Genomic DNA, 23,845 nt, shown 5'->3' with positions numbered 1-23,845 from the left:
GCACTGAAAACTTGATGCTTTCAAACTGCGGTGCTGGAGAAGACTCTTGAGAGTCCTTTGGACTGCAAGGAGATCAATCCAGTCCATCCTAAAGGAAATTAACTCTGAATATTCACTGGAAGGACTGATGCTGAAGCTCCAATACTTTGGCCACCTGATGCAAAGAGCTGACTCACTGGAAAAGACCCTGATTCTGGGAAAGACCGAAGGCAGGAGGAGAGGCAGGCAGCAGAGAATGAGATGGTTAAATAGCACATCACTGACTCAATGGACATGAGTCTGAGCAAACTTCAGGAGACAGTTAAGGACAGAGAATCCTAGCATGCTGCAGTTCATGGGGTTGCAAAGAGTCGGACATGAACAATTGAACAACAACAAATATATATACACACATACAGAATTATGACTTACTATGACTTAAACAGGTATGTATATGTATCAATTTAACCGAAATGAAGATTTTTCTCACACAGATAATAGTGACAGCAAAGGTGAATGGTTATTTTGTCATTGCCTTGAACAATGCCTTTCAGAGGAAAACATTACCACCATCATCATCAGGGACTTCCTAAGAATCTACCTTAAAATGCTGCATTTGGAGATCAAAGGAACAAAATTTAAATGATTCTAATTACCAGAGGAAAAAATAAGAAAATTTATTAAGAAAAATCAGACTTTTTCCGAGGTATGCATCATTCCAACTATTCTCACCCATTATCTGTCCCTCCAGAACTTGCAACATCAAAGACCAAGCAAAGAATATCAAAGTAAATATATTATAGGAAACAGAAATGTTTTCAATCCCATTAATGTTTTATCTTCAGAGACACTTGAGCAGTTACTGCCTATATAAAATAAGAGGGAAAATGCTACCTTTAAAAAACGAAAGAAGAAAAATAACTTGAATTAAAAATGTGCTGATGCCAAAAATTTACCAGCTGTATGAACACATATATAACGTTATCCAAATGATAAAAGTGTAGAGATGGAAAACAAATCAGTGGTTGCCAGGGGTTAAGGTTTGTGGGAAGGAGGGCCATGGGCTTAATTATAATGGGGTAGTCTAAAGGAGATCTTTGCAGAGATGGAACAGTTCTGTATCACAATTGTGCTGGTAGTTACATGGATCTACACATGTGATAAAATGATATAGAATGGGACACACACCTAGTACCAATATGAATTTCCTGGTTTTGATACTGCAATGTAGTTATTTAGGATGTACTCACTGGGGGAAATTTCCTGGTTGCCTAGTGGTTAGGACTCTGCACTGTCACTGCACTGGTTCAATTCATGGCCAGGGAACTAAGATGAGACAAGCTGTGCAGCACAGCCAAAAAAGTTAATTAACTGATAAAAAATAAAATAAGACGTACTCATTGGGGAAAAACTGGGTGAAGGGTAAATGAGACCACTCTGTACTATTTTTGCAAATTCCTATGAATCTGTTAAGCACTTTGAAATAAAAATCTTAAGAAATATACATTTCTCAGCTACCATCATACTTAACAGTGAAAGACTGAAAGCTTTTCCCCTAAACTCAGGAACAAGATAAATACGTCTGCTCTCACCACTTCTATTCAACATTGTACTGGAAGTTCTAGCCAGGGCAATTAGGCAAAAAAGGAAATAAAAAGACATCCAGATTGGAAAGAAAGAAATATAACAATCTTTACTGCCAATGACATGATCTTATATGTAGAAAATCTTAAAGAATCCACACACAAAAAAAATGAGAGTAAATAATCTCAGCAAAGTTGTAAGATACAAGATCAATATACAAAAATAAGTTGTGTTTCTGTACATTAGCAATGAACAATCAGAAAATGAAATTAAGAAAAAAATACCATAATAGTATCAAAAAGAATAATATATTTTGGGGACTTCCCTGGTGGTCCAGTGATTGGGTGTCTGTCTGCCAAACGGATGTGGGTTCCACCCCTCATCCAGGAAGATCCCACAGGCTGCAGGGCAACTAAGCCCTCAAGATACAACAAAGGAAGCCACTGCAATGGGAAGCCCATACACCACAACTATACACAGCCAACAAAGTCCCAGTGCAGCCACAAATATATATAAAACATTTTTTAAAAAGAATATACTTTGACACAAATTTAACCAAAGTGAAAGACCTGTACACAGAAAATTATAAAACACTGAAAGAAATTAAAGAAAATCTAAATAAGTTGAAAGACAGTTCATACACTGAAATACTTAATATTTTTTAAATGGCAATATTCCCCAAACTGATCTATAGATTCAGTACAATCTCTGTCAAAATTTTAAATGTCATTTTTGCAGATATGGATAAGCTGATCCTAAAATTCATACGTAAATGAAAGGAACCCATAATAGCCAAACCATCTTGAAAAGAATCAAGTTACAAGACTCACACTTCCTGATTTCAAAACTTAGTACAAAGCTACAGTACTTTGGCCACCTGATGCAAAGAACTGACTCATTGGAAAAGACCCTGATGCTGGGAAAGATTGAGGGTAAGAGGAGAAGGGGGTGACAGAGGATGAGAAGTTGGATGGCATCACTGACTCAATGGACATGAGTCTGAGCAAACTCTGGGAGAAAGTGTTGGACAGAAAAGCCTGGTGTGCTGCAGTTCATGGGGTCGCAAAGAGTCGGACACGACTTAGCAACTAAAGAACATTAACAGTATTTAAAAGAGTGTGGTACTGGCATTCGGATAGGCAGATAGATCAACTGAATAAATCTGAGTCTAGAAATAAATCTATACACCTATGGTGAATTTATTTTCATTAAGGAAGTCCAGACCATTCAATGGGAAAGAAGAGTTTTGACAACAAATTGCTCTAGGACAAATGTATATCCACATGCAAAAGTATGAGTTTGGATCCCTATCTCATGTCATATATAAAAATTAACTCAAAATGGATCAAAGACTTAAATTTAAAAGCCAGAACTACAAAACTCTCAGAAGAAAATATATGTGTAAATCTCCATCAACCTGGATTTGGCAGTGGTTTCTTAGATATGACATCAAAGCATCAGCAACAAAAGAAAAAATAAACTGGACTCAGATTAAAACTACTGATAACATTTCTAACAATTAAGTTTAAGGACTTCCCTGGTGGTCCAGGGGTTGGGAGTCTGTCTGCCAGTACAGGGGACATGGGTTCGATCCCTAGTTCAAGAGGATCCCCCATGCCATGGAGCAACCAGATCCATGCAACACAACTACAGAAGCCTGTGTGCCTAGAGCCGATGCCCCACAAGAGAAACCACAATAAGCCCACACACAACCAAGAGTAGTCCCCATCTGCCAAAACCAGAGAAAGCCCACGCAGAGCAACGAAGACCAAAAACGCATAGAGCAGCCAAAAATAAAAATAAATTTTTAAAAATTTAAATTAAAATTCAAAGCATTTGTACAAAGGACACTGTCAAGAAAGGGAAAACAAAGTCCCAGAATGGGAGAAAATATTTGCAAATAATATACCTAGTAAAGATCCAGTGTCCAGAATATATAAAGAACTCTTACAATTCAACAATAAAAAGACAAAAAAAAAAAAGGACAACTTAATTCTTTTTTAATTTTTTAACTGAAGAATAATTGCTTTACAGAATTTTGTGGTTTCCTGCCATACATCAACAATAATCAGCCATAGGTGCATCCACGTTCCCTCCCTCTTGAACCTCCCTCCCACCTCCCTCCCATCCCACCCTTCAGCCTGTCACAGAGTCCATCTGCCTTCCCTGAGTCACAGAGCAAAGTCCCATTGGCTATCTTTTTTACGTATGGTATTGTAAATTTCCATGTAGCTCTTTCCATACATCTCACCTTCCCCCTCCTCCCCTCCCCCAACATCCATAGGTCTGTTTTTTCTGTTCCTCCATTGGCACCCTGAAAATAAATTCATCAGTGCCATCTTGCTAGATTCCATATATAGGCATCAGTATACAATATTTGTATTTCTGACTTACTTCACTCTATAACAGGTTCTAGGTTCATCCACCTCTTTAGAACTGACTCAAATGCGCATGACCTAATTTTTTAAATCGACAAAGGACTTAAATAGACATTTTTCCAAAGTACAAATTGCAAGTATGCACATGTAAAGATGTTCAACATCGTTAGTCATTAGAAAAATGCAAATCAAAACCACAATGAGCTACCACTTCACATCCACAAGTAAGGCTATAACCAAAATAGTTAAGGACATTACGTTAAGTGAAATTAACGGTCACAAAAAGACAAACACTGTATGATTCCACTTATATATGGTAGTAGTCAAATCCATAGAGACAGAAAGAAGACTGGTTAGGGGCTGAAGAGGTGGGGAATGAGGAGTCTTTTAATGGGTATGGGCACGTGTGCTAAGTCACTTCAGTCATGTCCGACTCTCTGCGACATTATGGACTGTAGCCCACCAGGCTCCTCTGTCCCTGGGGATTCCCCAGGCAAGAGTACTGGAATGGGTTGTCACGCTCTTCTCCAGGGCATCTTCCCAACCCAGGGATCAAACCTGCGTTTCTTACGTCTCCTGCACTGGCAGGCAGGTTCTTCACCACTAGTGGCACCTGGGAAACCCTTATGAGTATAGTTTCAGTTCTGCAAGATGAAAAGAGTTCTGGTTTTACAACTATGTACATTTACATAACACTACTGAACTGTACACTTAAAAATGGCAAAGAGGTAAATTCTACATTGTGCATTTTACTTCAATTAAAATTTTTAAATGTTACAAAAGACATAAGTATTGCTGAAGGTATACAGAGATTGGATTTTTTTTTTTATATACATTGCTATTGGTTATGTAAAAATGGGGCAGTCACTTTGGAAAACAATTTGACAATGACTCAAAAAGCTAAACACAGTTACGCTATTTCGCTCCAAGGTGTGTGTATGTACCCAAGAGAATGGAAAACATCACATAAAATCTCACAAGTAAATGCTCATGGCAGCATTATTTTTAACAGCAAAAAAAAAAAGTGAAAACAACTCAAATGTCCATCAACTGATGAATGCATAAACAAAATGTGGTATATCCATCCAATGGAATAGTATTTAGCCATGAAAGGAAATGAAGTACTGATACATGCTACATGAATGAACCCTGAAAACATGCTAAATGAAAGAAGCCAGACCGAAAAAGCCATATACTGTATAATTCTACTTATATGAAATGTCCAGAATAGGCAAATATATAGAGATAGAAAGTAGATAAGTGGTTTTCCAAGGCTGAGAGAGAGGGGTAAGGGTTTATAGTCACTACTGACAGGTATACAGTTTCTTTTTGGAGTGATAAAAATTTATGAAAATGGATAGTGATGATGGCTACACAGCTTCATGTATATATACAAAAAACACTGAATTATACACTTTAGTATATGTTATGTGAATTGTCTTAATAAATAAATATATGCTTGATGACAGAAACCAGATATTTACATAGTCTCAAAGTATCTTCCTCAAAGCATTCAGTAATTACCAAGGGAAAAATACTAAGTTTACACGGGAAAATCCTGGCAGACACCACCGTAGCTAAATGATGAAGGTCAACATCACCAGTAAAATATCAACAACATCATGTACACTCTGATATGAAACACTGAAGAGGGCACCTTCTCTTCTGTGGTATCCTTCCCCAAAATGCAAAATCTTAATCTGATCATGAGAAAATAGCAGATAAACCCAAACTGAGGGCTTCCCAGGTGGCTAAGTGGTAAAGAATCCACTGCCAAAGCAGAAGACTTGGGTTCAATCCCTGGGTCAGGAAGATCCCCTGGAAAAGGAAATGGCAACCCACCCCAGTAATTCTTGCCTGGGAAATCCCATGGACAGAAGAGGCTGACAGGGGTCACATGGGGTCACAAAGGGTCAGACACAACCTACTGACTTAACAACAAAATAAACTGAGGGACATTATACGTCATTATATGTCTTTGATGTGACAAAAGCCATCCTTCATTTAGAAAGAAATAAGCTTATAAACTAAACACTGTTCCTAAAGCATGGTACCATAATTTTTTACCCCCAAATGACAATTAATGAAAGGGAAGAGAAAAAGAGAATGAAATGTTCTAAAAAAGATGTGAGATCTTTCAGCTTGTCATAAGAAAATATGCTGAGCACTTATGACTCTGTTTGACTATCCCCAGTATTCACTATCTCATGTTCTAATTTCTGACCCTGTTTGTTGCTGTTGTTTAGTTGCTAAACCGTGTCTGACTCTTTCGAGACCCCATGAACTGTGGCCCGCCAGGCTTCTCTGTCCAAGGGATTTTTCCAGGCAAGAATACTGAAGTGGATTGCCATTTCCTTCTCCAGGGGATCTTCCCGACCCAGGTATTGAACCCGAGTGTCCTGCATTGGCAGGCAGATTCTCTACCGCTGAGCCGTAGGGAGAAGCCCTATTTATTTTACATCAAAACAAAATCTGCTTTATATTAAGCCTCAAATACTCAGAATCTTAGAGTCTAAGAGACAAAACAGACAATCCAGTCCACTGGCTCTCAAAGTACAGTCCTGGACCAGTCTCTAGGAAGCTATTTTAGACATTCAAATTCAACAGTCACTCAAAACTTCTGAATCAGAAACAGGTGGTGAAGCCCTGCAATAGGGTTTTAACAAGCCCCCCAGGTAATTCTAATACAGGCTAAAGTTAGAGACCTATCAATCTTATCTAATTCCCTCATCACAGAAGTGACTTGCTTAAAGGTACAAGGTTTCTTAGGAGTGGCCATGCCTAAAACCTAGGCTTCCAACCCCCAGTCCAATGCATTTCTGACTTAGCCCACACTGTCCCACCACAGGTCCTAGTTCATTACAACACTGCCTCAATTATCCTATCTCCCTTTCCCTACCATCATTTTCTGTTCCAGTTCCATCTACTTCTTACCATGTGACAGGGTCATAAAACTTGTCACTTTAAATGAGGTACAACATTCCTGGTAGGCAGTAAGAGCCAAAAGAATTAGATGTTTAATTCCTTAAGCTGACTCGAACTATCATTTCAAACAGAATTAGTGTTTTTCATGTATTTTCTCTACTCTACCATTTGTCTCCTTTAAGTAATTAAGGGAATTATTCAGCACATCAAAGCAGTAAATTAATGGTGATTTTCCCACCTTAACATCAAGAGTTACTCAAGTACTATATGTCCTTTACAAGTCAACTTCTTCTGGTATACTATGCATAAACATGTAAAGGCAAGCAAGACACCATTAAGTAGGAGTAAGCTCAAAAATAAGAGCAGCAAACTGAGAAAGAAAGAGAAGCAAAGTCAATCCTCTCCTTCATAAATCAAAACCAAGAGCCCCCACCAAAAAAGAAAAAAACAGACAAATAAAACCAAGGAAATTATCTGTTGTACATTTAAAAAATAAAATTTCACTTAAATATAAATTAGATAATAAAATAATTTAAGCTAAAGAGGCCCTTGATAACCGTAGCTTAACAAAACTCCAAATTTTTAAACATGAAAATTTGAATAAGCTAGTAATTAGATCCTTACCAGGCCTGGTGTGCTGTCTTCATCGCTGTCTCCTTCCTGGCTGCTTTCTGTATCAGGACTGAGAACCACTGTATCTGAAGGGCTCTTGTACTGCCACTTGCTTTCAGCATGAACATCCAAGTATGATTTTTGCAGAGTGGATTCTTCCTTGGAAGATGTGGCTTCCATCTTTGGAGTTAAAATCCTTCTGCAAGTTTTCTTTATTTCAGCTTTCTTAGATTTCTTACACGTCACTTCATTGTTAGAATTCTTATCTAATAGAGATTTGGGGCACTTAAGTTGGCCTGTATTGTAGTTACTGAGTGTAAAGGGGACAAGATACACCTTAGCTGTTTTTCCTAAAACTGTAGTCTGTACCGGTCTCAGAGATATATCATCGATGTTTTGGTTTTCCTTATATTCATTCACCTATTCAGGTCAATAAAGGAAAAGAGTATCAAAATTCCAGGTCCTTAGCCTTTTCTTACTCTTTACAACCCCACAGACTACAGCCCACTGGGTTCCTCAGTCCATGGGTTTCTCCAGGCAAGACCACTGGAGTGGGTTGCCATGCCCTCCTCCAGGGTTATCTTCCCAACCCAGGGATTGAACCCACTTCTGTCTCCCGCATTCTCAGGCAGGTTCTTTAGCACTAGCACCACCTGTGAAGTCCCACAGATCTGCGTAAATAAATCTAATTCCTATTTCGTAATAACAACATAAATCCCAGCTGACAGCCTGTAAGGAAACTTTTTTCCCTCCAAAATCTAGATACCTAATTCATTACATTAATTATTATACTGGGCACTGACCCATGAGTCTGCCAGACCAATAATAAAAACGACTACAATTTGTTATTGAGGAAACTGAGTAACTGGAATTGTTCCAAAGAGTGGGAAACTGACCAAAATGACCGCAAAAACAAACACAGACTTCCTGATCCCAGCCTGACACTATTTCTGGGGTTACTGACAGGCATCTTCCTTGGGGCTAAGGGCCCAGTTTCCATAGAGGAAAACCAGGACAGGCATCCCCGCTTATCTTTTGAAGCAACACCCGGAAAAACCCAAAACCCGTTACACTGAGAGATGCCCCAAAGAGCAGGAAATAGTTTTGCAGCGAGGCGGTGCCGGTTGGCAAGTCCTCCCCGGCCTATGCCAGGCATATCCCTCACGAAGAATGAGGGAGCAACACACCCGAAAGGGACAAGCCGTTTCTCACATTCACCTGAAGTCGCTGTCTGGAGCCCCCCTTCTGCTCAGCCTCCTCGCGGGACCCAGACATCTTTCCGCAGCGCGGCCGCTGGCGTCTTCCCGCCAAGACTGCGGCGAGAGGCGGGGAAGAGTGGAGATGGGAGGGGCGAGGAGGAGCCCTGCGCCCGGGAGGCTCCGGCTCCGCCAGCGAAGGCGGGCGCCGATCCCAGCCGACGGGAGGGGGAAGGGGCACGGGGCGTTACATTCTCGCCTAGGTAGCAAGCTTGCCAGCCTCACCCCAAACTCAAATTCTTTAGGGAAGCGAAGGGACCGAATCGCCATTTTTACCTTGGATCCCGGTGGTTTTTGACGCTGCTGATGCTTGTATCTTACTTTGAAAAACACTTGCGCTTCTCCTAAAGAAAAACCACCTCGCCTAGCAATGTGAGCCTGGAAAAGATTTAGGGGCATTTAGTTGCCAGATGAACTAGAGAAGAAATGAAATCAACCTGCAGGCTTTACCTCGACCCGATGGTTCCTTATGATTTCCCCCCCGCCCCGACACCAGAAAATTATGCCCTATGGCTGTCGTATTCTCCTAGGAAGGAAAGTATTTTGATTCCCCGCCCCCCCTCCCAAGAGCTGATAAGGTGGTTTAAACTTCACCCACCAGTTAACTAAGATTCTAGTGATGGCCTTAAAAAATCCAAGGACAGGAGGACAGTTTTAAATAACTTTTGTATCACAAATCATCATAAATAAGATTTTAGGACAATGTATTTCTTATAGTCATTGCCATATTAAGAAGTTGTTTTGTTGTCGTTGTTTTCTATTTTCTGGGTTGCCAAGAGCAGAAAGAATTGCCTTCCCGTCAGATTTACTCCCTCGGGATAGCATAGTTTTGGAGCTGATAAATTTACAATACAAATTTCTATCAACTCTATTTTTACAGTCCTTGGTAGCTCAAAACTTGTGTCCTGCACTGTTCTTTGATTGAGACTTGCCCAATTTTATTTCTTCTCCCAGCTGAGACCCAATTGTAGAACAGGTGAAACCACTTGAGAAGTAACGCTACTAACAGTACCTTCAGGAAAGTTCCCTTCAGCAATTTTTCACTCCTGGACTCAAAAATTACTGATAAAATCACTTTTCACAGCGCCTGATATATGCCATATTTCTGGACTTCAAGACTTTGCTCACGCTGTCCCTTCTCTCCGTACACAGCAGTTATAAAATCTTTTCTACAGTGTTCTACCAACTAGCCTGTTTTTTGTTTTTGTTTTTAAACACGATCCACCTAGAAAATTGGGGCTATTTGTTCCTATTCTATTATAAACCCTTTCGGTTCAGTTCAGTCGCTCAGTCGTGTCCGACTGTTTGCGACCCCATGAATTGCAGCACGCCAGGCCTCCCATTGCCGCTGCTGTTGCTAAGTCACTACAGTCGTGTCCGACTCTGTGCGACCCCATGGACTGCAGCCTACCAGGCTTCTCCATCCATGGGATTTTCCAGGCAAACAGTACTGGTGTGGGGTGCCATTGCCTTCTCCGGGCCTCCCATTAAGACTTACTAAATAAAATTCAAGTTCCTGGAGGACACGAGCCTTTTAACAATATTCCATTCTCCTTAGAGAGATCTAAGTGATGTAAACACCAGTGCTTAATAATTACTTACGGACTCATATACAAACATTCCAGCCAGGAATATGTTATAATAGGCAGTCTCCAGAAATGGACAGAACTGGAACGCTTAATAGTGTTCGGATTTCAGACACTATTCTAAGCTGCTTGGAAGATTTTTTTTTTTTTCTTGCCACTGGCCTAAATTACCACCACTTGCCCTCAAGTGACCAAAAAATACCTCACCACAATCCGCTCAGCCTCATCAACTGAGCTAATCAAGTGCTGTTAACGGGATTTCTATTCCGATTAAACTCTGAGCTTTCAAATTTGACAATCTTTACAAACTGCAGTTCATTATCTCCTGAGTTTCATTAATCATCACTACCCTGTAATAGTAGGGTTTAGACCAACCTAACGAACAAAACCTTTACTTGAGACTTCCCTCGTCGCAGGGCCTTAACAGCAAATCCCAGTGGAACCAACTTCCCGCAGGGAAGACGCGTACAAACACTGCGAGACTGAGAACGCCGGGGCAGCCTATGGACATGCGCAGTAACAGACTCCACCTTCTAGTCGTAGGCGCCTAGAAGTCCTCCACAATCCCACAATCCTCTGGTCGTATACTTCCGGTTTTTCTAGCTCAGTCGAAGGTGGTGTTTCTATCAGTCGCGCAGCAGTTTCCAGTGGTCCTAGGAGGAGAGGGTTTTATCTGCTCGTTGACGTTGTAGCTGTTCACTTTGAAATCAGTCGAGTTTCGGGAGTCACCGCCGCTGTCGTCAACATGTCGGTCCCAAGCTCACTCATGAAACAACCGCCCATTCAGTCAACGGCTGGGGCCGTCCCGGTTCGCAATGAGAAAGGTACTGTGTTAAGCGGTTTTCCAGTCGGATCTTATCTCTTTCGTCAGGATATTCCAAACTTACCCCGGGTCCACCACCTTATCCCCAGCGATCCTTAAGACCCTGCCCCTATTTCTTCGACTTTCCCCGTCAAACTCGGATCCGATCGCGTTGCTACTCATCTCCTTAGCAGAACCTGTGTGCTCTCTCCTCCACCAATAAGTTAAGCTAATATAGTGGATGCCTGCTATTTGCATGGCGTTGTGTAGCATACATTTTGTTGTCCATTGTCTGTTTATGGTGTTTTTATAACTCGTATCATTGTAATTACGTGTCCACCTCCGTCTACTACATCGTAAATCAATAACCTATTTGAGGCAAGAACTCTATCTTAAAACTTTTTATCCCTTTCAGCCATCGCAGTGACTGTATTTGTTAAATTGAATACAAAATGGTGTAAAACAGTGGTGTAAGGAACTCATAGTCTGTAGATGTGAGACATGCAAAAGGAGGCACATTCTGAACAAGTTTATGGTCTTTCCCACCTATAAAACCTGTCACATAGGTGATATAAACGAAATGCTTTGGGAGGACAGAGAAGGAATAATCTCTTCAGATTGGAATATTTAACTTGATCTTTAAAGGATGGGTAGGATTCTAATGAGTGCAAATGGATGAAGGAAAACTGTACTTGTTTGGGGAGTCAGACTGAAAGTCCGAGTTTTTTCAGTAAAGTATTTGGAAAGTAATGTCAGTTCTTTTTATCTTTTAAATATACAGTATCTATCTTTGTGCATTCTGCCTTTTGTTGTTGTTTTTTCCTTAAGTCAGCATGACTTTGGAGAAGTGTCCTTTGGATACCTGAAGATCTTATTCATTCACTTTAACTGCTTGTTTAGTCGCTAAGTCCTGTCTGACTCTGGGACTCCATGGGACTGTAACCCACCAGGTTCCTCTGTCCTTGGGATTTCCCAGGCAAGATTACTGGAGTGGGTTGCCATTTCCTTCTCCAGGGGATCTTCCCTACCCAGGGATAGAACTGGTGTCTCCTTCATTGGCAGGTAGATTCTTAACCTCTGAGCCACCAGGGAAGCCCCTTTACCTGCTTATAAGTTCCATTGTATAATTAAACCACAGTTTGATCCCTGTTAAGGGACATTTAGTTGTCATTTTGTTACTTTTTTCCCTTTTACAAATAGTTCTTAAATATGTCTCTTTAGTGCACTTGTGTAAAAATTTCTACTAGAGTAGTGTGAATCTACATTGACACATCATTTATCATTCAGTCGGTAGTTTGCATTAAGGTTCACTCTGATGTACAGTCTATAGATTTGGACAAATGTATAGGGATATATATCCATCATTATGGTATCACACAGTATTTTCACTTAGTAATATGCATTTTAAGTTTCCTGCATGTATTTTCATGGCTTGATAGCTCTTTTTGTTTTGTTGTTGCTGAGTAATATTCCATCATCTTGATGTACCATAGTTTACTTATCCACTCACCTCGTGAAGGACAGCTTGGTTGCTTAAAAGTTTTGGCAGTTATGAACAAAGCTACAATAGATATCCATCTGCGGGTTTTTGTGTTTTGCTCCTTTGTATAAATACCAAAGAGCAGAAATGAGATCATATGGTAAGAGTATGCTTAGTTTTGTATGAAACCACCAAACTATCTTCCAAAGTGGTTGTGCCATTTTGCACTCCCACCAACAATAAATCAGAGTTCCTGTTGCTCCACATTCTTACCAGCATTTGGTATTGTCAGAGCTCTAGATTTTGGCCATTCTGTGTGTAGCAACATCTCATTGTATTTTTTTTTTTTTAATTTGCATTCCCTGAAGACATATAAGGGCTTCCCAGGTGGCTCAGTGGTTTAAAAGAAATACTGCCAATGAAGAAAACAAAGGTTTGATCCCTTGGTGAGGAAGAGGCCCTGGAGGAGGAAATGGCAACTCACTCCAGTATTCTTGCCTGGAGAATCCCCATGGACAGAGGAGCCTGGCGGGCTACAGTCCATGGGGTCGCAGAGTCGGACACGACTAAGCCACAGAGCATGCACGAAGACACAAAATGTGTACCATCTTTTCACATACTTATTTGCCATCTGTATATCTTCTTTGGCAAGGTGTCTGTTAAGGTCTTTTACCTCACCTTGTTCTTCAGAATTGTCTTGGCTCTTTTTGACCTCCTGTTCTTCCATATGATTTTAGAATCAGCCTGGGAACAGCTTTTAATGAAATTACATTAAAATTAAAGAGCACAGGTCAGTTCAGTCACTCAGTCGTGTCCGACTATTTGCGACCCCATGAATCACAGCACGCCAGGCTTCCCTGTCCATCACCATCTCCTGGCGTTCACTCAGACTCACGTCCATCAAGTCCATGATGACATCCAGCCATCTCATCCTCTGTCGTCCCCTTCTCCTCCTGCCCCCAATCCCTCCCAGCACCAGAGTCTTCCAATGAGTCAACTCTTCGCATGAGGTGGCCAAAGTACTGGAGCTTCAGCTTTAGCATCATTCCTTCCAAAGAAATCCCAGGGCTGATCTCCTTCAGAATGGACTGGTTGGATCTCCTTGCAGTCCAACGGACTCTCATTTATTGATTTACTCGGGCACAGTTGCCCTCTTCTCATCTTTGAACATGATACATTTCTTCATTTATTTTGATCTTTTATATCTTTAAAACAATTATATTTTATATTTTTCCTCCTATAGCCTCACACATCACTTGTTGAATTTATTCCTTAGTATCTTATAGATTAGTTGCTATTGTAAATAGAATTTTCTGTATTTTCTAATTATAGGTAGCCAATGTACAGGCACATTTATTTTTATCTAGCATTTATACACCTTTCTACTTGAATTTTTTAAGCTTCTCTGGTTATCTTGTATTTTCTACATAAGTAATCATATTGGTTGCAAATTGTGCCAGTTTCTTTCTTTTTAATTCTTACCTTTTATCTCTTTCTTTTCTTATTGCCCTGAAACCATAATACAGTGTTGATCAGAAGGTATGATAGGGACAACCTAACGATGCCTACTGTTTTTTAAAGGAGTGCTTCTAATATTTTATCATTAAATATAATGTTTGCTGGATCTGTTGTTAAGATTGTGTGACTGTAATTATATAAACTTTAAAAAGTACATTACTTTTCCCCCTGTTAATTTTCTAAGGTTAAGCCATCCTTGTAGTCCTGGGCTAAATTTTAATTATGTCCCTATAGCTTAGAGGGGCTTCTTGGTTAGTTTTTATGTTGCCTGTATCTATGTTTGTAAATGAAGTCCACCTAAAGTTTTCCCTTGAACTGTCCAGCTTGGTTATCCAGGTTGTATTCATCTTAGAAAAGGTTTTACTTAGTTTTCACTGTTTTTCTGTTCATTGGAACTGTTGTAAAAGACAGGTAATCTACTCTTGCAGGTTTGGTAGCACATAAGCTAAAAGAAAAGGTAGAAAGAAAGATTAGAAGATGGAGTTATGTGGTAATAGATTATATAAAGACTGCCAGAGAAATATCTTGAGGAACTAAAAGAATGAACACTCTTTTAATTTTATATTCCCACTTAGGTCACCCTTACTGTGTGCTGGGCACTGTTACAAATAATTCACTTAAGCATATAGTTAAGGTGGAAGTAGTCTCCCTATTAGGAGGGACTTTGTATTGTTTCACTGCCCACCCTTCCTCCACTCATTGTACCCAAGCTAAACTTCATTATCATTAGTTTTGGTGTTCACAGGAATGCCTTCTCATGACTTGGCCTTTGTAGGAAAAAGATGTAGTTGAATAGATGGTTGGGTCAGGGCTCCTTCTCCGGCTTGGACCTGGTTTGCCAGGAATACAGGGCTTTTTTACCTGGAAAGGCCAAGGGTTGAAGGACATTGGGAAAGAGGTTACTGAAATGTAAGTTCTGTTTCTTACCCAGGTGAAATTTCGATGGAAAAAGTGAAGGTAAAACGTTATGTGTCAGGAAAGAGGCCAGACTATGCCCCTATGGAGTCCTCAGATGAGGAGGATGAAGAGTTTCAGTTCATTAAGAAAGCCAAAGAACAAGAAGCAGAGCCCGAGGAACAGGAGGAGGATTCATCTAGTGACCCTCGGCTGCGGCGTTTGCAGAACCGTATTAGTGAAGATGTGGAGGAGAGGTAATGACAAGGGTTATGTTATCCTGGGCGTGAACCCAGCAATAACTGCTAATACTTGAGTCGCACTTCCTGTGCACCAGGCACTGTTCCTGGTATATTACTTTAACTAATTGTTGTAATCCATATAATGACTTTATGAGGCTATGATTATCCCCATTTTTACAAGCCAGGAAACTAAAGCAGAGTGGGGTTTGGAAAATGACTCAAGGGGATTGAAAGCACAGATCGCTGGTTGGTTTGTTGTGGGGTCTTTTTCGCACAGAGATGTTTTCTAAAATTTGAGAAATTGATCTTTTCCAGGTAGTTATTCTAAAAGCCAATGAGGAGAAATGATACTGATAAAATAGGAGAAAAGGACTGATGAGTGGTCTCATGTCAGAAAGGGACTCCTTCCAGCGAAGGATTTTGTGTATTTTGTATTGACTGAGACATTACCTTACAGAGTAGCCAGAGGTTCCCAACTTTCACAGTTCATGTTCTCAGGAGTTCTTTCACAGAGCCTCTGGGCCCAGACAATTCTCTTTATTAAGTAGTTAGAGCCAAATGATTTCATAAATATTTATGTCCTAGCAACTTAGGAACTTAAAAACTTTAATACCTATAAAAGAAAAACCATTTTTATTTCATGTTTGCATAACCACAATTACTTACCTTTGGGGTTTGTGTGCCTCTTGGGCACTAACAGCTTCTCAAACCTTGGAGTCACCTTGGCACAGTCACTCATTTCCTGTTCTGTATTGACTTTCATGCAGAACTTGCTTTTTATCACAGCAGCCCAAAAAAAGGTTTATAAAGTCACGATACCATTGAAAGGAAACATAATGTGATCTGCTGTTAAAACTCAACTACTTTGAGCTTTACAGTATATCCCAGTGCACCCATCTAAGCTTGGTACAGTGCCCCAGCGTGCCTCAGCATACATGTAATGTTTTAGGTCCAATTTGACTATTTCTTCTGACACTTTGAGTTAGTTTCTTTAATCTGCACCTCAGTTTCCTCATCTCAAGGCTTCAGTACTAGTAAAAGGAAACATAATGTCCTGGTGCTCTGTGACTAAGGAAATGTCTTTTTTGTGAGGTTGCTATTACAGTCAGACACTGTCTTTCAGATTGGCTCGACATCGGAAAATAGTGGAACCTGAAGTGGTTGGAGAAAGTGACTCCGAAGTAGAAGGAGATCCTTGGCGCATGGAACGAGAAGATAGCAGTGAGGAAGAGGAAGAAGAGATTGATGAAGAGGTATGATTAAGGAAAGTGGGAAGTTCTTTCTGGGTGGAAGAAGAAATTAGGGCCGGTGCTCCTTTGTTGAGGCCTTAGAAGCACAAGATATCTGCTTTTGGCAGAAGTCTGATCCAGTGCTCCCTACTTGTTTTGGATAGGATTGAAATAGAGTGGTACTAAGTTGCATATACTCAACCAGAATTTGTTGAGCTTGATGAGGTAAGAATAAAAAGCCACTGCAGTGCACAGGCCGTTTGGCTGACTGGCTTGGACATGTAACTTGATAGGAAATAGAACGGCGTCGTGGCATGATGCGCCAAAGAGCACAGGAGAGAAAAAATGAAGAGCTGGAGGTCATGGAGGTGGAAGACGAGGGACGTTCTGGGGAGGAGTCCGAATCAGAGTCTGAGTATGAGGAGTACACAGACAGTGAGGATGAGATGGAGCCTCGCCTTAAGCCCGTCTTCATTCGGAAGTAAGTATGTCACATACCAGGCCTGAATCCACATAATTACTGCTTTCTGGGTCTGAAGACGGAAGCCTCTTTTCTCAGTCATGCTCTTCTGAAATGTAGGCACTAAGTAAAAGTCTTCTGTCCAGTGCCCCAGCTCAGCAGAGTGTTTGCTGAGGAATATCTTGGTATTGGGCTTCCCAAGTGGCTCAGCGGGTGAAGAACCCACCTGCCATTGCAGGAACCATGGGTTCAATCCCTGGGTTGGGAAGATCCCCTGGAGGAGGGCATGGCGACCCACTCCAGTATCCTTGCTGAAGAATCCCATGGACAGAGGCGCCTGGCAGGTTACAGTCCATGGGGTCGCAAGGAGTCAGACACAAGTGAAGCGACAGAGCACGCACACACGCATCTTGGTGGCAGTCTGAGTTAGTTTTCACATCTCCTTTCCCACTTAAAGAAAACACACCTGCCAAGGTCTTATATTATTTTAAATACAAAATCAAACTTAAGAGCAAATTCCTATTCCTTTCCTAATGACTAGAAATCCTACAGTCCAGCAGGTTTCTTGATAATTCAGGCAGTTCAAAGATGATGGAATTTTGATGTTCTAAAGACCGGAAATGATTCCCACTTTTAGCTCTTTGCAAATAATAGAGCCAGAGACCATTTGGCTTTGTCTGGTTTGAATGAGACTTGATTTAGGGAACAAGGAGCACCACTCTAAGGACTTTGGGCAATTAACAGGACCTCTGTGCTGCAGGAAGGACCGGGTGACAGTTCAAGAACGTGAGGCTGAAGCATTGAAACAGAAGGAGCTGGAGCAGGAGGCCAAACACATGGCTGAGGAGAGACGCAAGTACACACTCAAGGTGCTGGGCGTGCCTGTGAGGATTGAGTGTGAGGAGTTGTGTGTTTCCATCTGTCTGAGGGGGAATGAGGAAGTCCAACAGTTGAACTGTTCTCCCTATCCAGATTGTAGAGGAGGAAACCAAGAAAGAGCTGGAGGAGAACAAGCGGTCTCTGGCTGCCCTGGATGCCCTCAATACTGATGATGAAAATGACGAGGAGGAATATGAGGCCTGGAAAGTTCGGGAGTTAAAGAGAATCAAGAGGGACAGAGAAGACAGAGAAGCGTGAGTAATGGGATGAGCTTAGAGCTTAATACCACTGGGTGGCCATATTCCTAGTAGGGTAGCTTTTAGGCTCCGCACCTACTGTGAGTTCCATTCTAGCTTTCTTTAGGGTTCCTAGAGCTAGGTGTGTTCCCCCTACGTGGCATGTGGCTTATTATAATAGAATCAGGGAAGAGAAACACATTTTGTCAGTGTTTCTCCGCGATAAGAGTGCAGCTGATACTCCCTTTAGTAGTTTCCTAGTAGACACAAACTAGTTACTTGCTGTAATCAGTTTTCTGTTGTTGCATAACAACCCAACCCAAAAGTAAGTGACTTAAAACAATTATTTATTTCTCACAATTTTGGAGGTTGCTATGCAGTTCCTCTACCACACTCAGTTAGACCAAAATCATCTTGGAGCTGTACCACCCATTCCTAAAAACTAGGAATGCCTTTTATTTTTTTTGAAGAAAAGGGACCTATGACTCTCCACCCCTAAAAAAGGTTAAAACTGCTGCAGTCTAGTTAATGATGGTGACCCTTGGTTTGTGGTATGTAAGCACATTATTTAAAAAATACCAGTCAAGTCTTATACAGAATTAAATTGATTTTTTTTAAAACAAAGAAGGCTCTTCGGGGAAGGGAAATTCGTAATGTTATAAAATCAAGCAGTAGTAGTATGTCTGAACCTCAAAAAAACTAGAATCAACTTTCAGAAGTTTGCAGTACCTGGTCTTGTGAGCGTAATGAAGACTACCTGACCTTTTTATTTATTAAACTTCTGATCTTAACTCCTAACAGATAGTAACTAGAATCTATGAAGATAAATAATGCTTGAAAGGAGGTGGGACTGTGTCATATTCAGATAACTGGGTCTTTATGAAACTAAAATGAAACTAATAAATAGTTTTCATTCTCTGAACAGACTTGAGAAGGAGAAAGCAGAAATTGAACGAATGAGAAACCTAACTGAGGAAGAGAGGCGAGCTGAGCTTCGGGCAAATGGCAAAGTCATTACCAACAAAGCTGTTAAGGGCAAATATAAGTTCCTACAGAAGTATTATCACCGGGGTGCCTTCTTCATGGTAAGAAGTGAAAAGAGACTGGAATAACCTCCCATTTTCCTAGTCCTGGAATGTTACTTCCACTTACCAGTGGTCAGCTTTCTCATTTGCTTTTTCCCTGTGAAGACTATAAAACCAAATAGAGGAAAGCATTCAGAGAAGGTGATGGCACCCCACTCGAGTACTCTGGCCTGGAAAATCCCATGGACGGAGGAGCCTGGTGGGCTGCAGTCCATGGGGTTGCTAAGAGTAGGACATAACTGAGCAACTTCACTTTCACTTTTCACTTTCATGCATTGGAGAAGGAAATGGCAACCCACTCCAGTGTTCTTGCCTGAGAATCCCAGAGACGGGGGAGCTTGGTGGGCTGCCGCCTATAGGGTTGCACAGAGTCAGACACAACTGAAGTGACTTAGCAGCAGCAGCGGAGAAAAGTATTGGCAACAGGATTTCAGAAATGGCAGCAACTGTTCCCTTTTGGCCTCAGCTCTCAGGAGGAAATGATGTAACAGCAGAATTGAGGAACTGAAAGAGAGAGTGATCTATACTAGACTAGACTATTTAGGTCCCTCAAATCACTTAGATATAATTGTTCATAGCTGAGAGATTTTGTTTATGAGAAAACCAAGCTCTGCAAAGAGCTTTACATTAACTCATGTTTGGCTGATTTAAGTTTAATTCACTTCCTTCTCAGCGGACAGAAAGTGACTAAATATGACCCAAAAGATGTTAATTATCTAACCATTATTTGTAATGCCATGATCTTTGTTCTTTATATAAAAACCAAAGTCAAAACAGCTGTTAGCCCTGTATAAAATGAAAAGGACTGCTTCCAAATTATTTGGATTAGCACTAGTGATAATTCCTTAATAGATAGCAGGAAAGGAAATGGGAGAATTGGTGACATTTATTACTCCAGTGACATTTGGTATGTTAAATTATTTCCTGATATTAAAGAAGTTTGTATCAAAAAGTAATCTAGCTTTTTCAGATGCTGTTTAGCAAACCTTAAGTATCTCCACTGCAGGTAAATTCCTGCCTTTTGCTGTTTAGTTTAGTGAAGTCGCTCAGTCGTGTCCGACTCTTTGCAACCCCATGGACTGTAGCCTACCAGGCTCCTCTGTCCATGGGATTTTCCAGGCAATAGTACTAGAGTGGATTGCCATTTCCTTCTCCAGAGGATCTTACCAACCCAGGGATCGAACCCAGGTCTCCCACATTGTAGAGAGACGCTTTACCGTCAGAGCCACCAGGGAAGTAGATACCAGTAAAATTTTAAAACTTTAAAAAATTTTTTAAATAAGGATTCCGTATTCTTCTCCCACCAAAATCAGTCAATCTAGTCAGCAGGAAATATTTGCTTATTATGTAGTTTTCCAGCCCACGTAGCTTTCTAGATAGGAGTCAATGGAGATTATTAATTACTTCTTAGATTGCTTCAAAGTCATAAAATATCATTGCTTTAGCATTTCAACAGTTTTAATAATCAAGCTCCTTAGAAAACCAGTGCATTCCTAAGATACATAAGGAAAGGTTCATGTGAAAGTCTTTTGGTGCACATACTGAAATATCAACTCTTCTCATCTGGACAAGGAGGGTGAAGTGGAAATGGCTTTGAAATTAAATGAGGTACTTTCAGGCTCTAACAAGGAGAAAAGTTGGGTCTCATGAAAGGCCTACCTTTAAATTGGGCCTTTCAAGAGCTGATGGGAAGAGTGTATCCCAAAACTGTTATTTAGCTCTTCCGTGAAACTTTCCTTAAGATGGTGCTGTTTTAATTCTTTCAGTACATATGTTTATGGTCTGTATCATACACATTATAGTCGTATTTATATGTTGGTTTGAAACTATTCTGTATAGTTTTATACAGTTCATTAAGTAAACCTTTTGAGCATTTAGTGTATGAAGGGTAGCACTAATTAACACAGCCATGGCTCCTTGCCCTCAGAAGGCTTACAATCTAATAATAAAGCTAAGGGTCACAGAGAGTCAGATACGACTGAAGTGACAGCAGCAGCAGCAGTACACAGAGGAATTATGCTTACTTAATAAAAGAAAGAACCTCTCAAAGTTTTTGAGCACAACAAAGGTATAATGAGGGTTGTGTTTTAGGAAACACATTAATCTAAAGAAATGTGTAAGGTTGATGGCATGGAAAAACTGTAATAACCAAAGTAATAAGAATCTAGAGAGAATCTTGGTCCTATTACAGGAGTTAAGTCAGGAAGAGGCTGATTTGGAAAATTTCAGGGATCTGGTTTTCACTTTAGTTTTGAGTTTGAAATCCCAACAATACCTAAGATATATATTGGGCAGTAGAAGAATCAGGATTAGAGATTTGAGAGGCCTGTATGAAGTTGAAATCATATGAGTGAATGAATATATTGAGTGAAAAGAATATAGCCAACCTTTAGGAAATAGCTACATTTAAGAAGGAAAAAGACAACACAAAGGAAAAAAAGGAGTATCATCTCCTCAACTTGATGTAAGCTTTTGGTTCAGTAGGTTCAATGCCCTCTGGTTTCTTTTTATCCTTTATTGTAAATTTTAATGAATTTGTAGTTTGAGGGACTTCCCTGATGGTCCAATGGTTACAACTCTGCACTTAAACTGCAGGGTGGGGTGTGGGTTTGATCCCTGTTTAGGGAACTAAGCTCCCATATGCTGCCCAAATAAATAAAAAAAATAATTTTAAATGGTTTAAAAAATGAGATACATGAGAAATAAAACTACAAGATTGATAAGACTCTTTTTTACAGGATGAGGATGAAGAAGTATACAAGAGAGATTTCAGCGCACCTACCCTGGAGGATCATTTCAACAAAACCATTCTTCCCAAAGTCATGCAGGTATGGGCAACCTTAATGACATGAGAGAAAAGTAACGTATTGAGGCTGGACCATGATAAATCTGGTGGTATAACTCATCATCTATCCATACAGGTCAAGAACTTTGGACGCTCTGGTCGTACCAAATACACCCACCTTGTGGATCAAGACACCACCTCCTTTGACTCAGCATGGGGCCAAGAGAGTGCCCAGAATACCAAGTTCTTTAAACAAAAGGCAGCCGGAGTACGAGATGTATTTGAACGGCCATCTGCCAAAAAGCGGAAAACTACTTAGAGTTCAACTACTTATTCTTGCAGCTGTGGGACACAAGGGGAAACCTCAGCATCTGGTTCTTCATTTGTTTTACTGCTATTCACATGGCCCCTGTATCCAGCCTGCTGAACCTACTGCCATACCTGTGGCACTGGGCAAACCCAGTCACTGAAAGTGCTTTGTGAGGTTTGGACTCATGCTGAGAAGCCTGCAAAAAAAGCACTGTCCAGGTAGGATTAGAGGCTCCCACTTAGGACTATTTCTGAGAAATCTTGAATGTCATTACTGTTCCGGCTTCCCATATTCACTTGGGACTGTTCCAAGTTTCTTTTACCAGCTCTGAGCTTGGGTTAGAAACGTGGATGGGCACGTAAGTGGACAATGTATTATTTCTGCCTTACAGGAAATCTAAAGTCATTGAAAACCTGTTTTGCATTTTTGGGTAAATTTTTCTAGGCAAACATACTTTTTGATCCATTTATGTGGAAGCGTTAAGAAATAAAAAAATCATACACCAAGAGGTTTTTTAGTCAGAAATAAAATGTGCAAGCTGATAAATATCTATTAACTAGGATAAAAGACAGCAGGGAATTGTCAGGCAAAGGATGTTTCACATTTTAATCATACCCTTTCACCTCAGGAACAAGCACAGATGCTAGATAAGCTATATTGTAAGTGGCACCTAGATTTATTCTGTGAGCAAATATGTGATTGTCATTGCTGTCTAAATTATAGCTGTATATAGATCAAAACAGGACACACAAAACACGGAATCCAAGCAGCACACCAGTACCCGCTTGCCCAGCTCATGTACCAAGGAGGGCACAGTGCTCTTGAACTGCAATGTAGTGACATCATGCTGGCTATCACTGGCAGAGTTAAATTTTTCATTTAATATGTACTACATAACCACCCTGCATATGGCAGAATATTAGGAGCCCTAGGGGTTATAAAGAATGACATTTAACCAGTGGGAAGACTTAGTTCTATATTGCATTTAAAAATGAGAAGGGCAAGGTCTTTTCACAATCTTTAAATGCCCCACTAGGAGAATCATTCATAAATCCCTAAATGTCCTAGGATAAAAATATGAGTGCAAATAATTACTATGAAGTAATAAATACAAAGATGTACGTAAGTCACTGTTGTATGTGCCAGGAGACACAATCGAAGAATTATCCTAGAGTCAACATGAAAGTCAGAGCTACTCACCTGCTTGTCACTTCTTAAAACAATCTATCAGATATGTATCGTTTTACAGCTGAGGAGACAGAAGCTTAGCAAGGGTGACTTGGCCAAACTTCATCAACTTTTAAACTGCTTTCTCTCTGTTAGAAAATGGAATCTTAAGGTGTAAGTGCTGTGGTTCAGAATTAAAATCTTTTCAGAAATTAATTCTAAGACATAACCTTTGATAATTTCTTATTGAAGTTACCATGTTCCCACCTCAATACCTAAACTGTAACTCACAGTGGCTTATGAACTGGATTGGTGACTTATATCTGTATACAGTGGCTCCTAGATAGGTGTTGGCCTTTCAGCTATTGGTGAGCTACCCTAGAGATACATGCCATGGGGTATTAGTGCACCTTGAATATTGCTGAGAATTAGTCATAT

The 23,845-nt window shown here is 40.4% G+C and overlaps 2 protein-coding genes across 2 annotated transcripts in view; one reads left to right on the top strand and one right to left on the bottom strand.

Annotated features, from left to right (window-relative positions):
• WDR76 (WD repeat domain 76) overlaps positions 1–8,753 on the bottom strand; it is a 49,085-nt gene extending 40,332 nt beyond the window's left edge. Inside the window, exons 1-2 of the mRNA XM_068991221.1 lie at positions 8,691–8,753; positions 7,491–7,898 (exon numbers count right to left, since the gene is read on the bottom strand). Of these exons, the coding sequence (XP_068847322.1) occupies positions 7,491–7,898; positions 8,691–8,753 (471 nt within the window). The remainder of the gene's footprint in view (positions 1–7,490; positions 7,899–8,690) is intronic.
• Positions 8,754–10,954: 2,201 nt separating this feature from the next.
• On the top strand, positions 10,955–23,645 carry MFAP1 (microfibril associated protein 1). Its single transcript, XM_068991182.1, has 9 exons — positions 10,955–11,144; positions 15,052–15,271; positions 16,380–16,509; positions 16,779–16,966; positions 17,706–17,814; positions 17,918–18,078; positions 18,986–19,145; positions 21,884–21,973; positions 22,067–23,645. The coding sequence occupies exons 1-9, from the start codon at positions 11,066–11,068 to the stop codon at positions 22,247–22,249; spliced, it is 1,320 nt and encodes a 439-aa protein (XP_068847283.1). The 5' UTR covers positions 10,955–11,065; the 3' UTR covers positions 22,250–23,645.
• Positions 23,646–23,845: the final 200 nt, after the last annotated feature.

Source organism: Capricornis sumatraensis, chromosome 19, assembly GCF_032405125.1.
Source record: "Capricornis sumatraensis isolate serow.1 chromosome 19, serow.2, whole genome shotgun sequence".
Lineage (NCBI taxonomy): Eukaryota > Metazoa > Chordata > Mammalia > Artiodactyla > Bovidae > Capricornis > Capricornis sumatraensis.
Note: the sequence above shows the minus strand (reverse complement) of the source record. Positions and strands in the feature narration are given on the sequence as shown.

Bases quoted from the DNA above. Each gene is read 5' to 3' on its own strand.
- MFAP1 (XM_068991182.1), top strand. From the start codon at position 11,066: ATGTCGGTCCCAAGCTCACTCATGAAACAACCGCCCATTCAGTCAACG. The intron at 17,815-17,917 runs GTGCTGGGCGTG...CTCCCTATCCAG, and splicing joins GACGCAAGTACACACTCAAG to ATTGTAGAGGAGGAAACCAA. The intron at 18,079-18,985 runs GTGAGTAATGGG...TTCTCTGAACAG, and splicing joins GACAGAGAAGACAGAGAAGC to ACTTGAGAAGGAGAAAGCAG.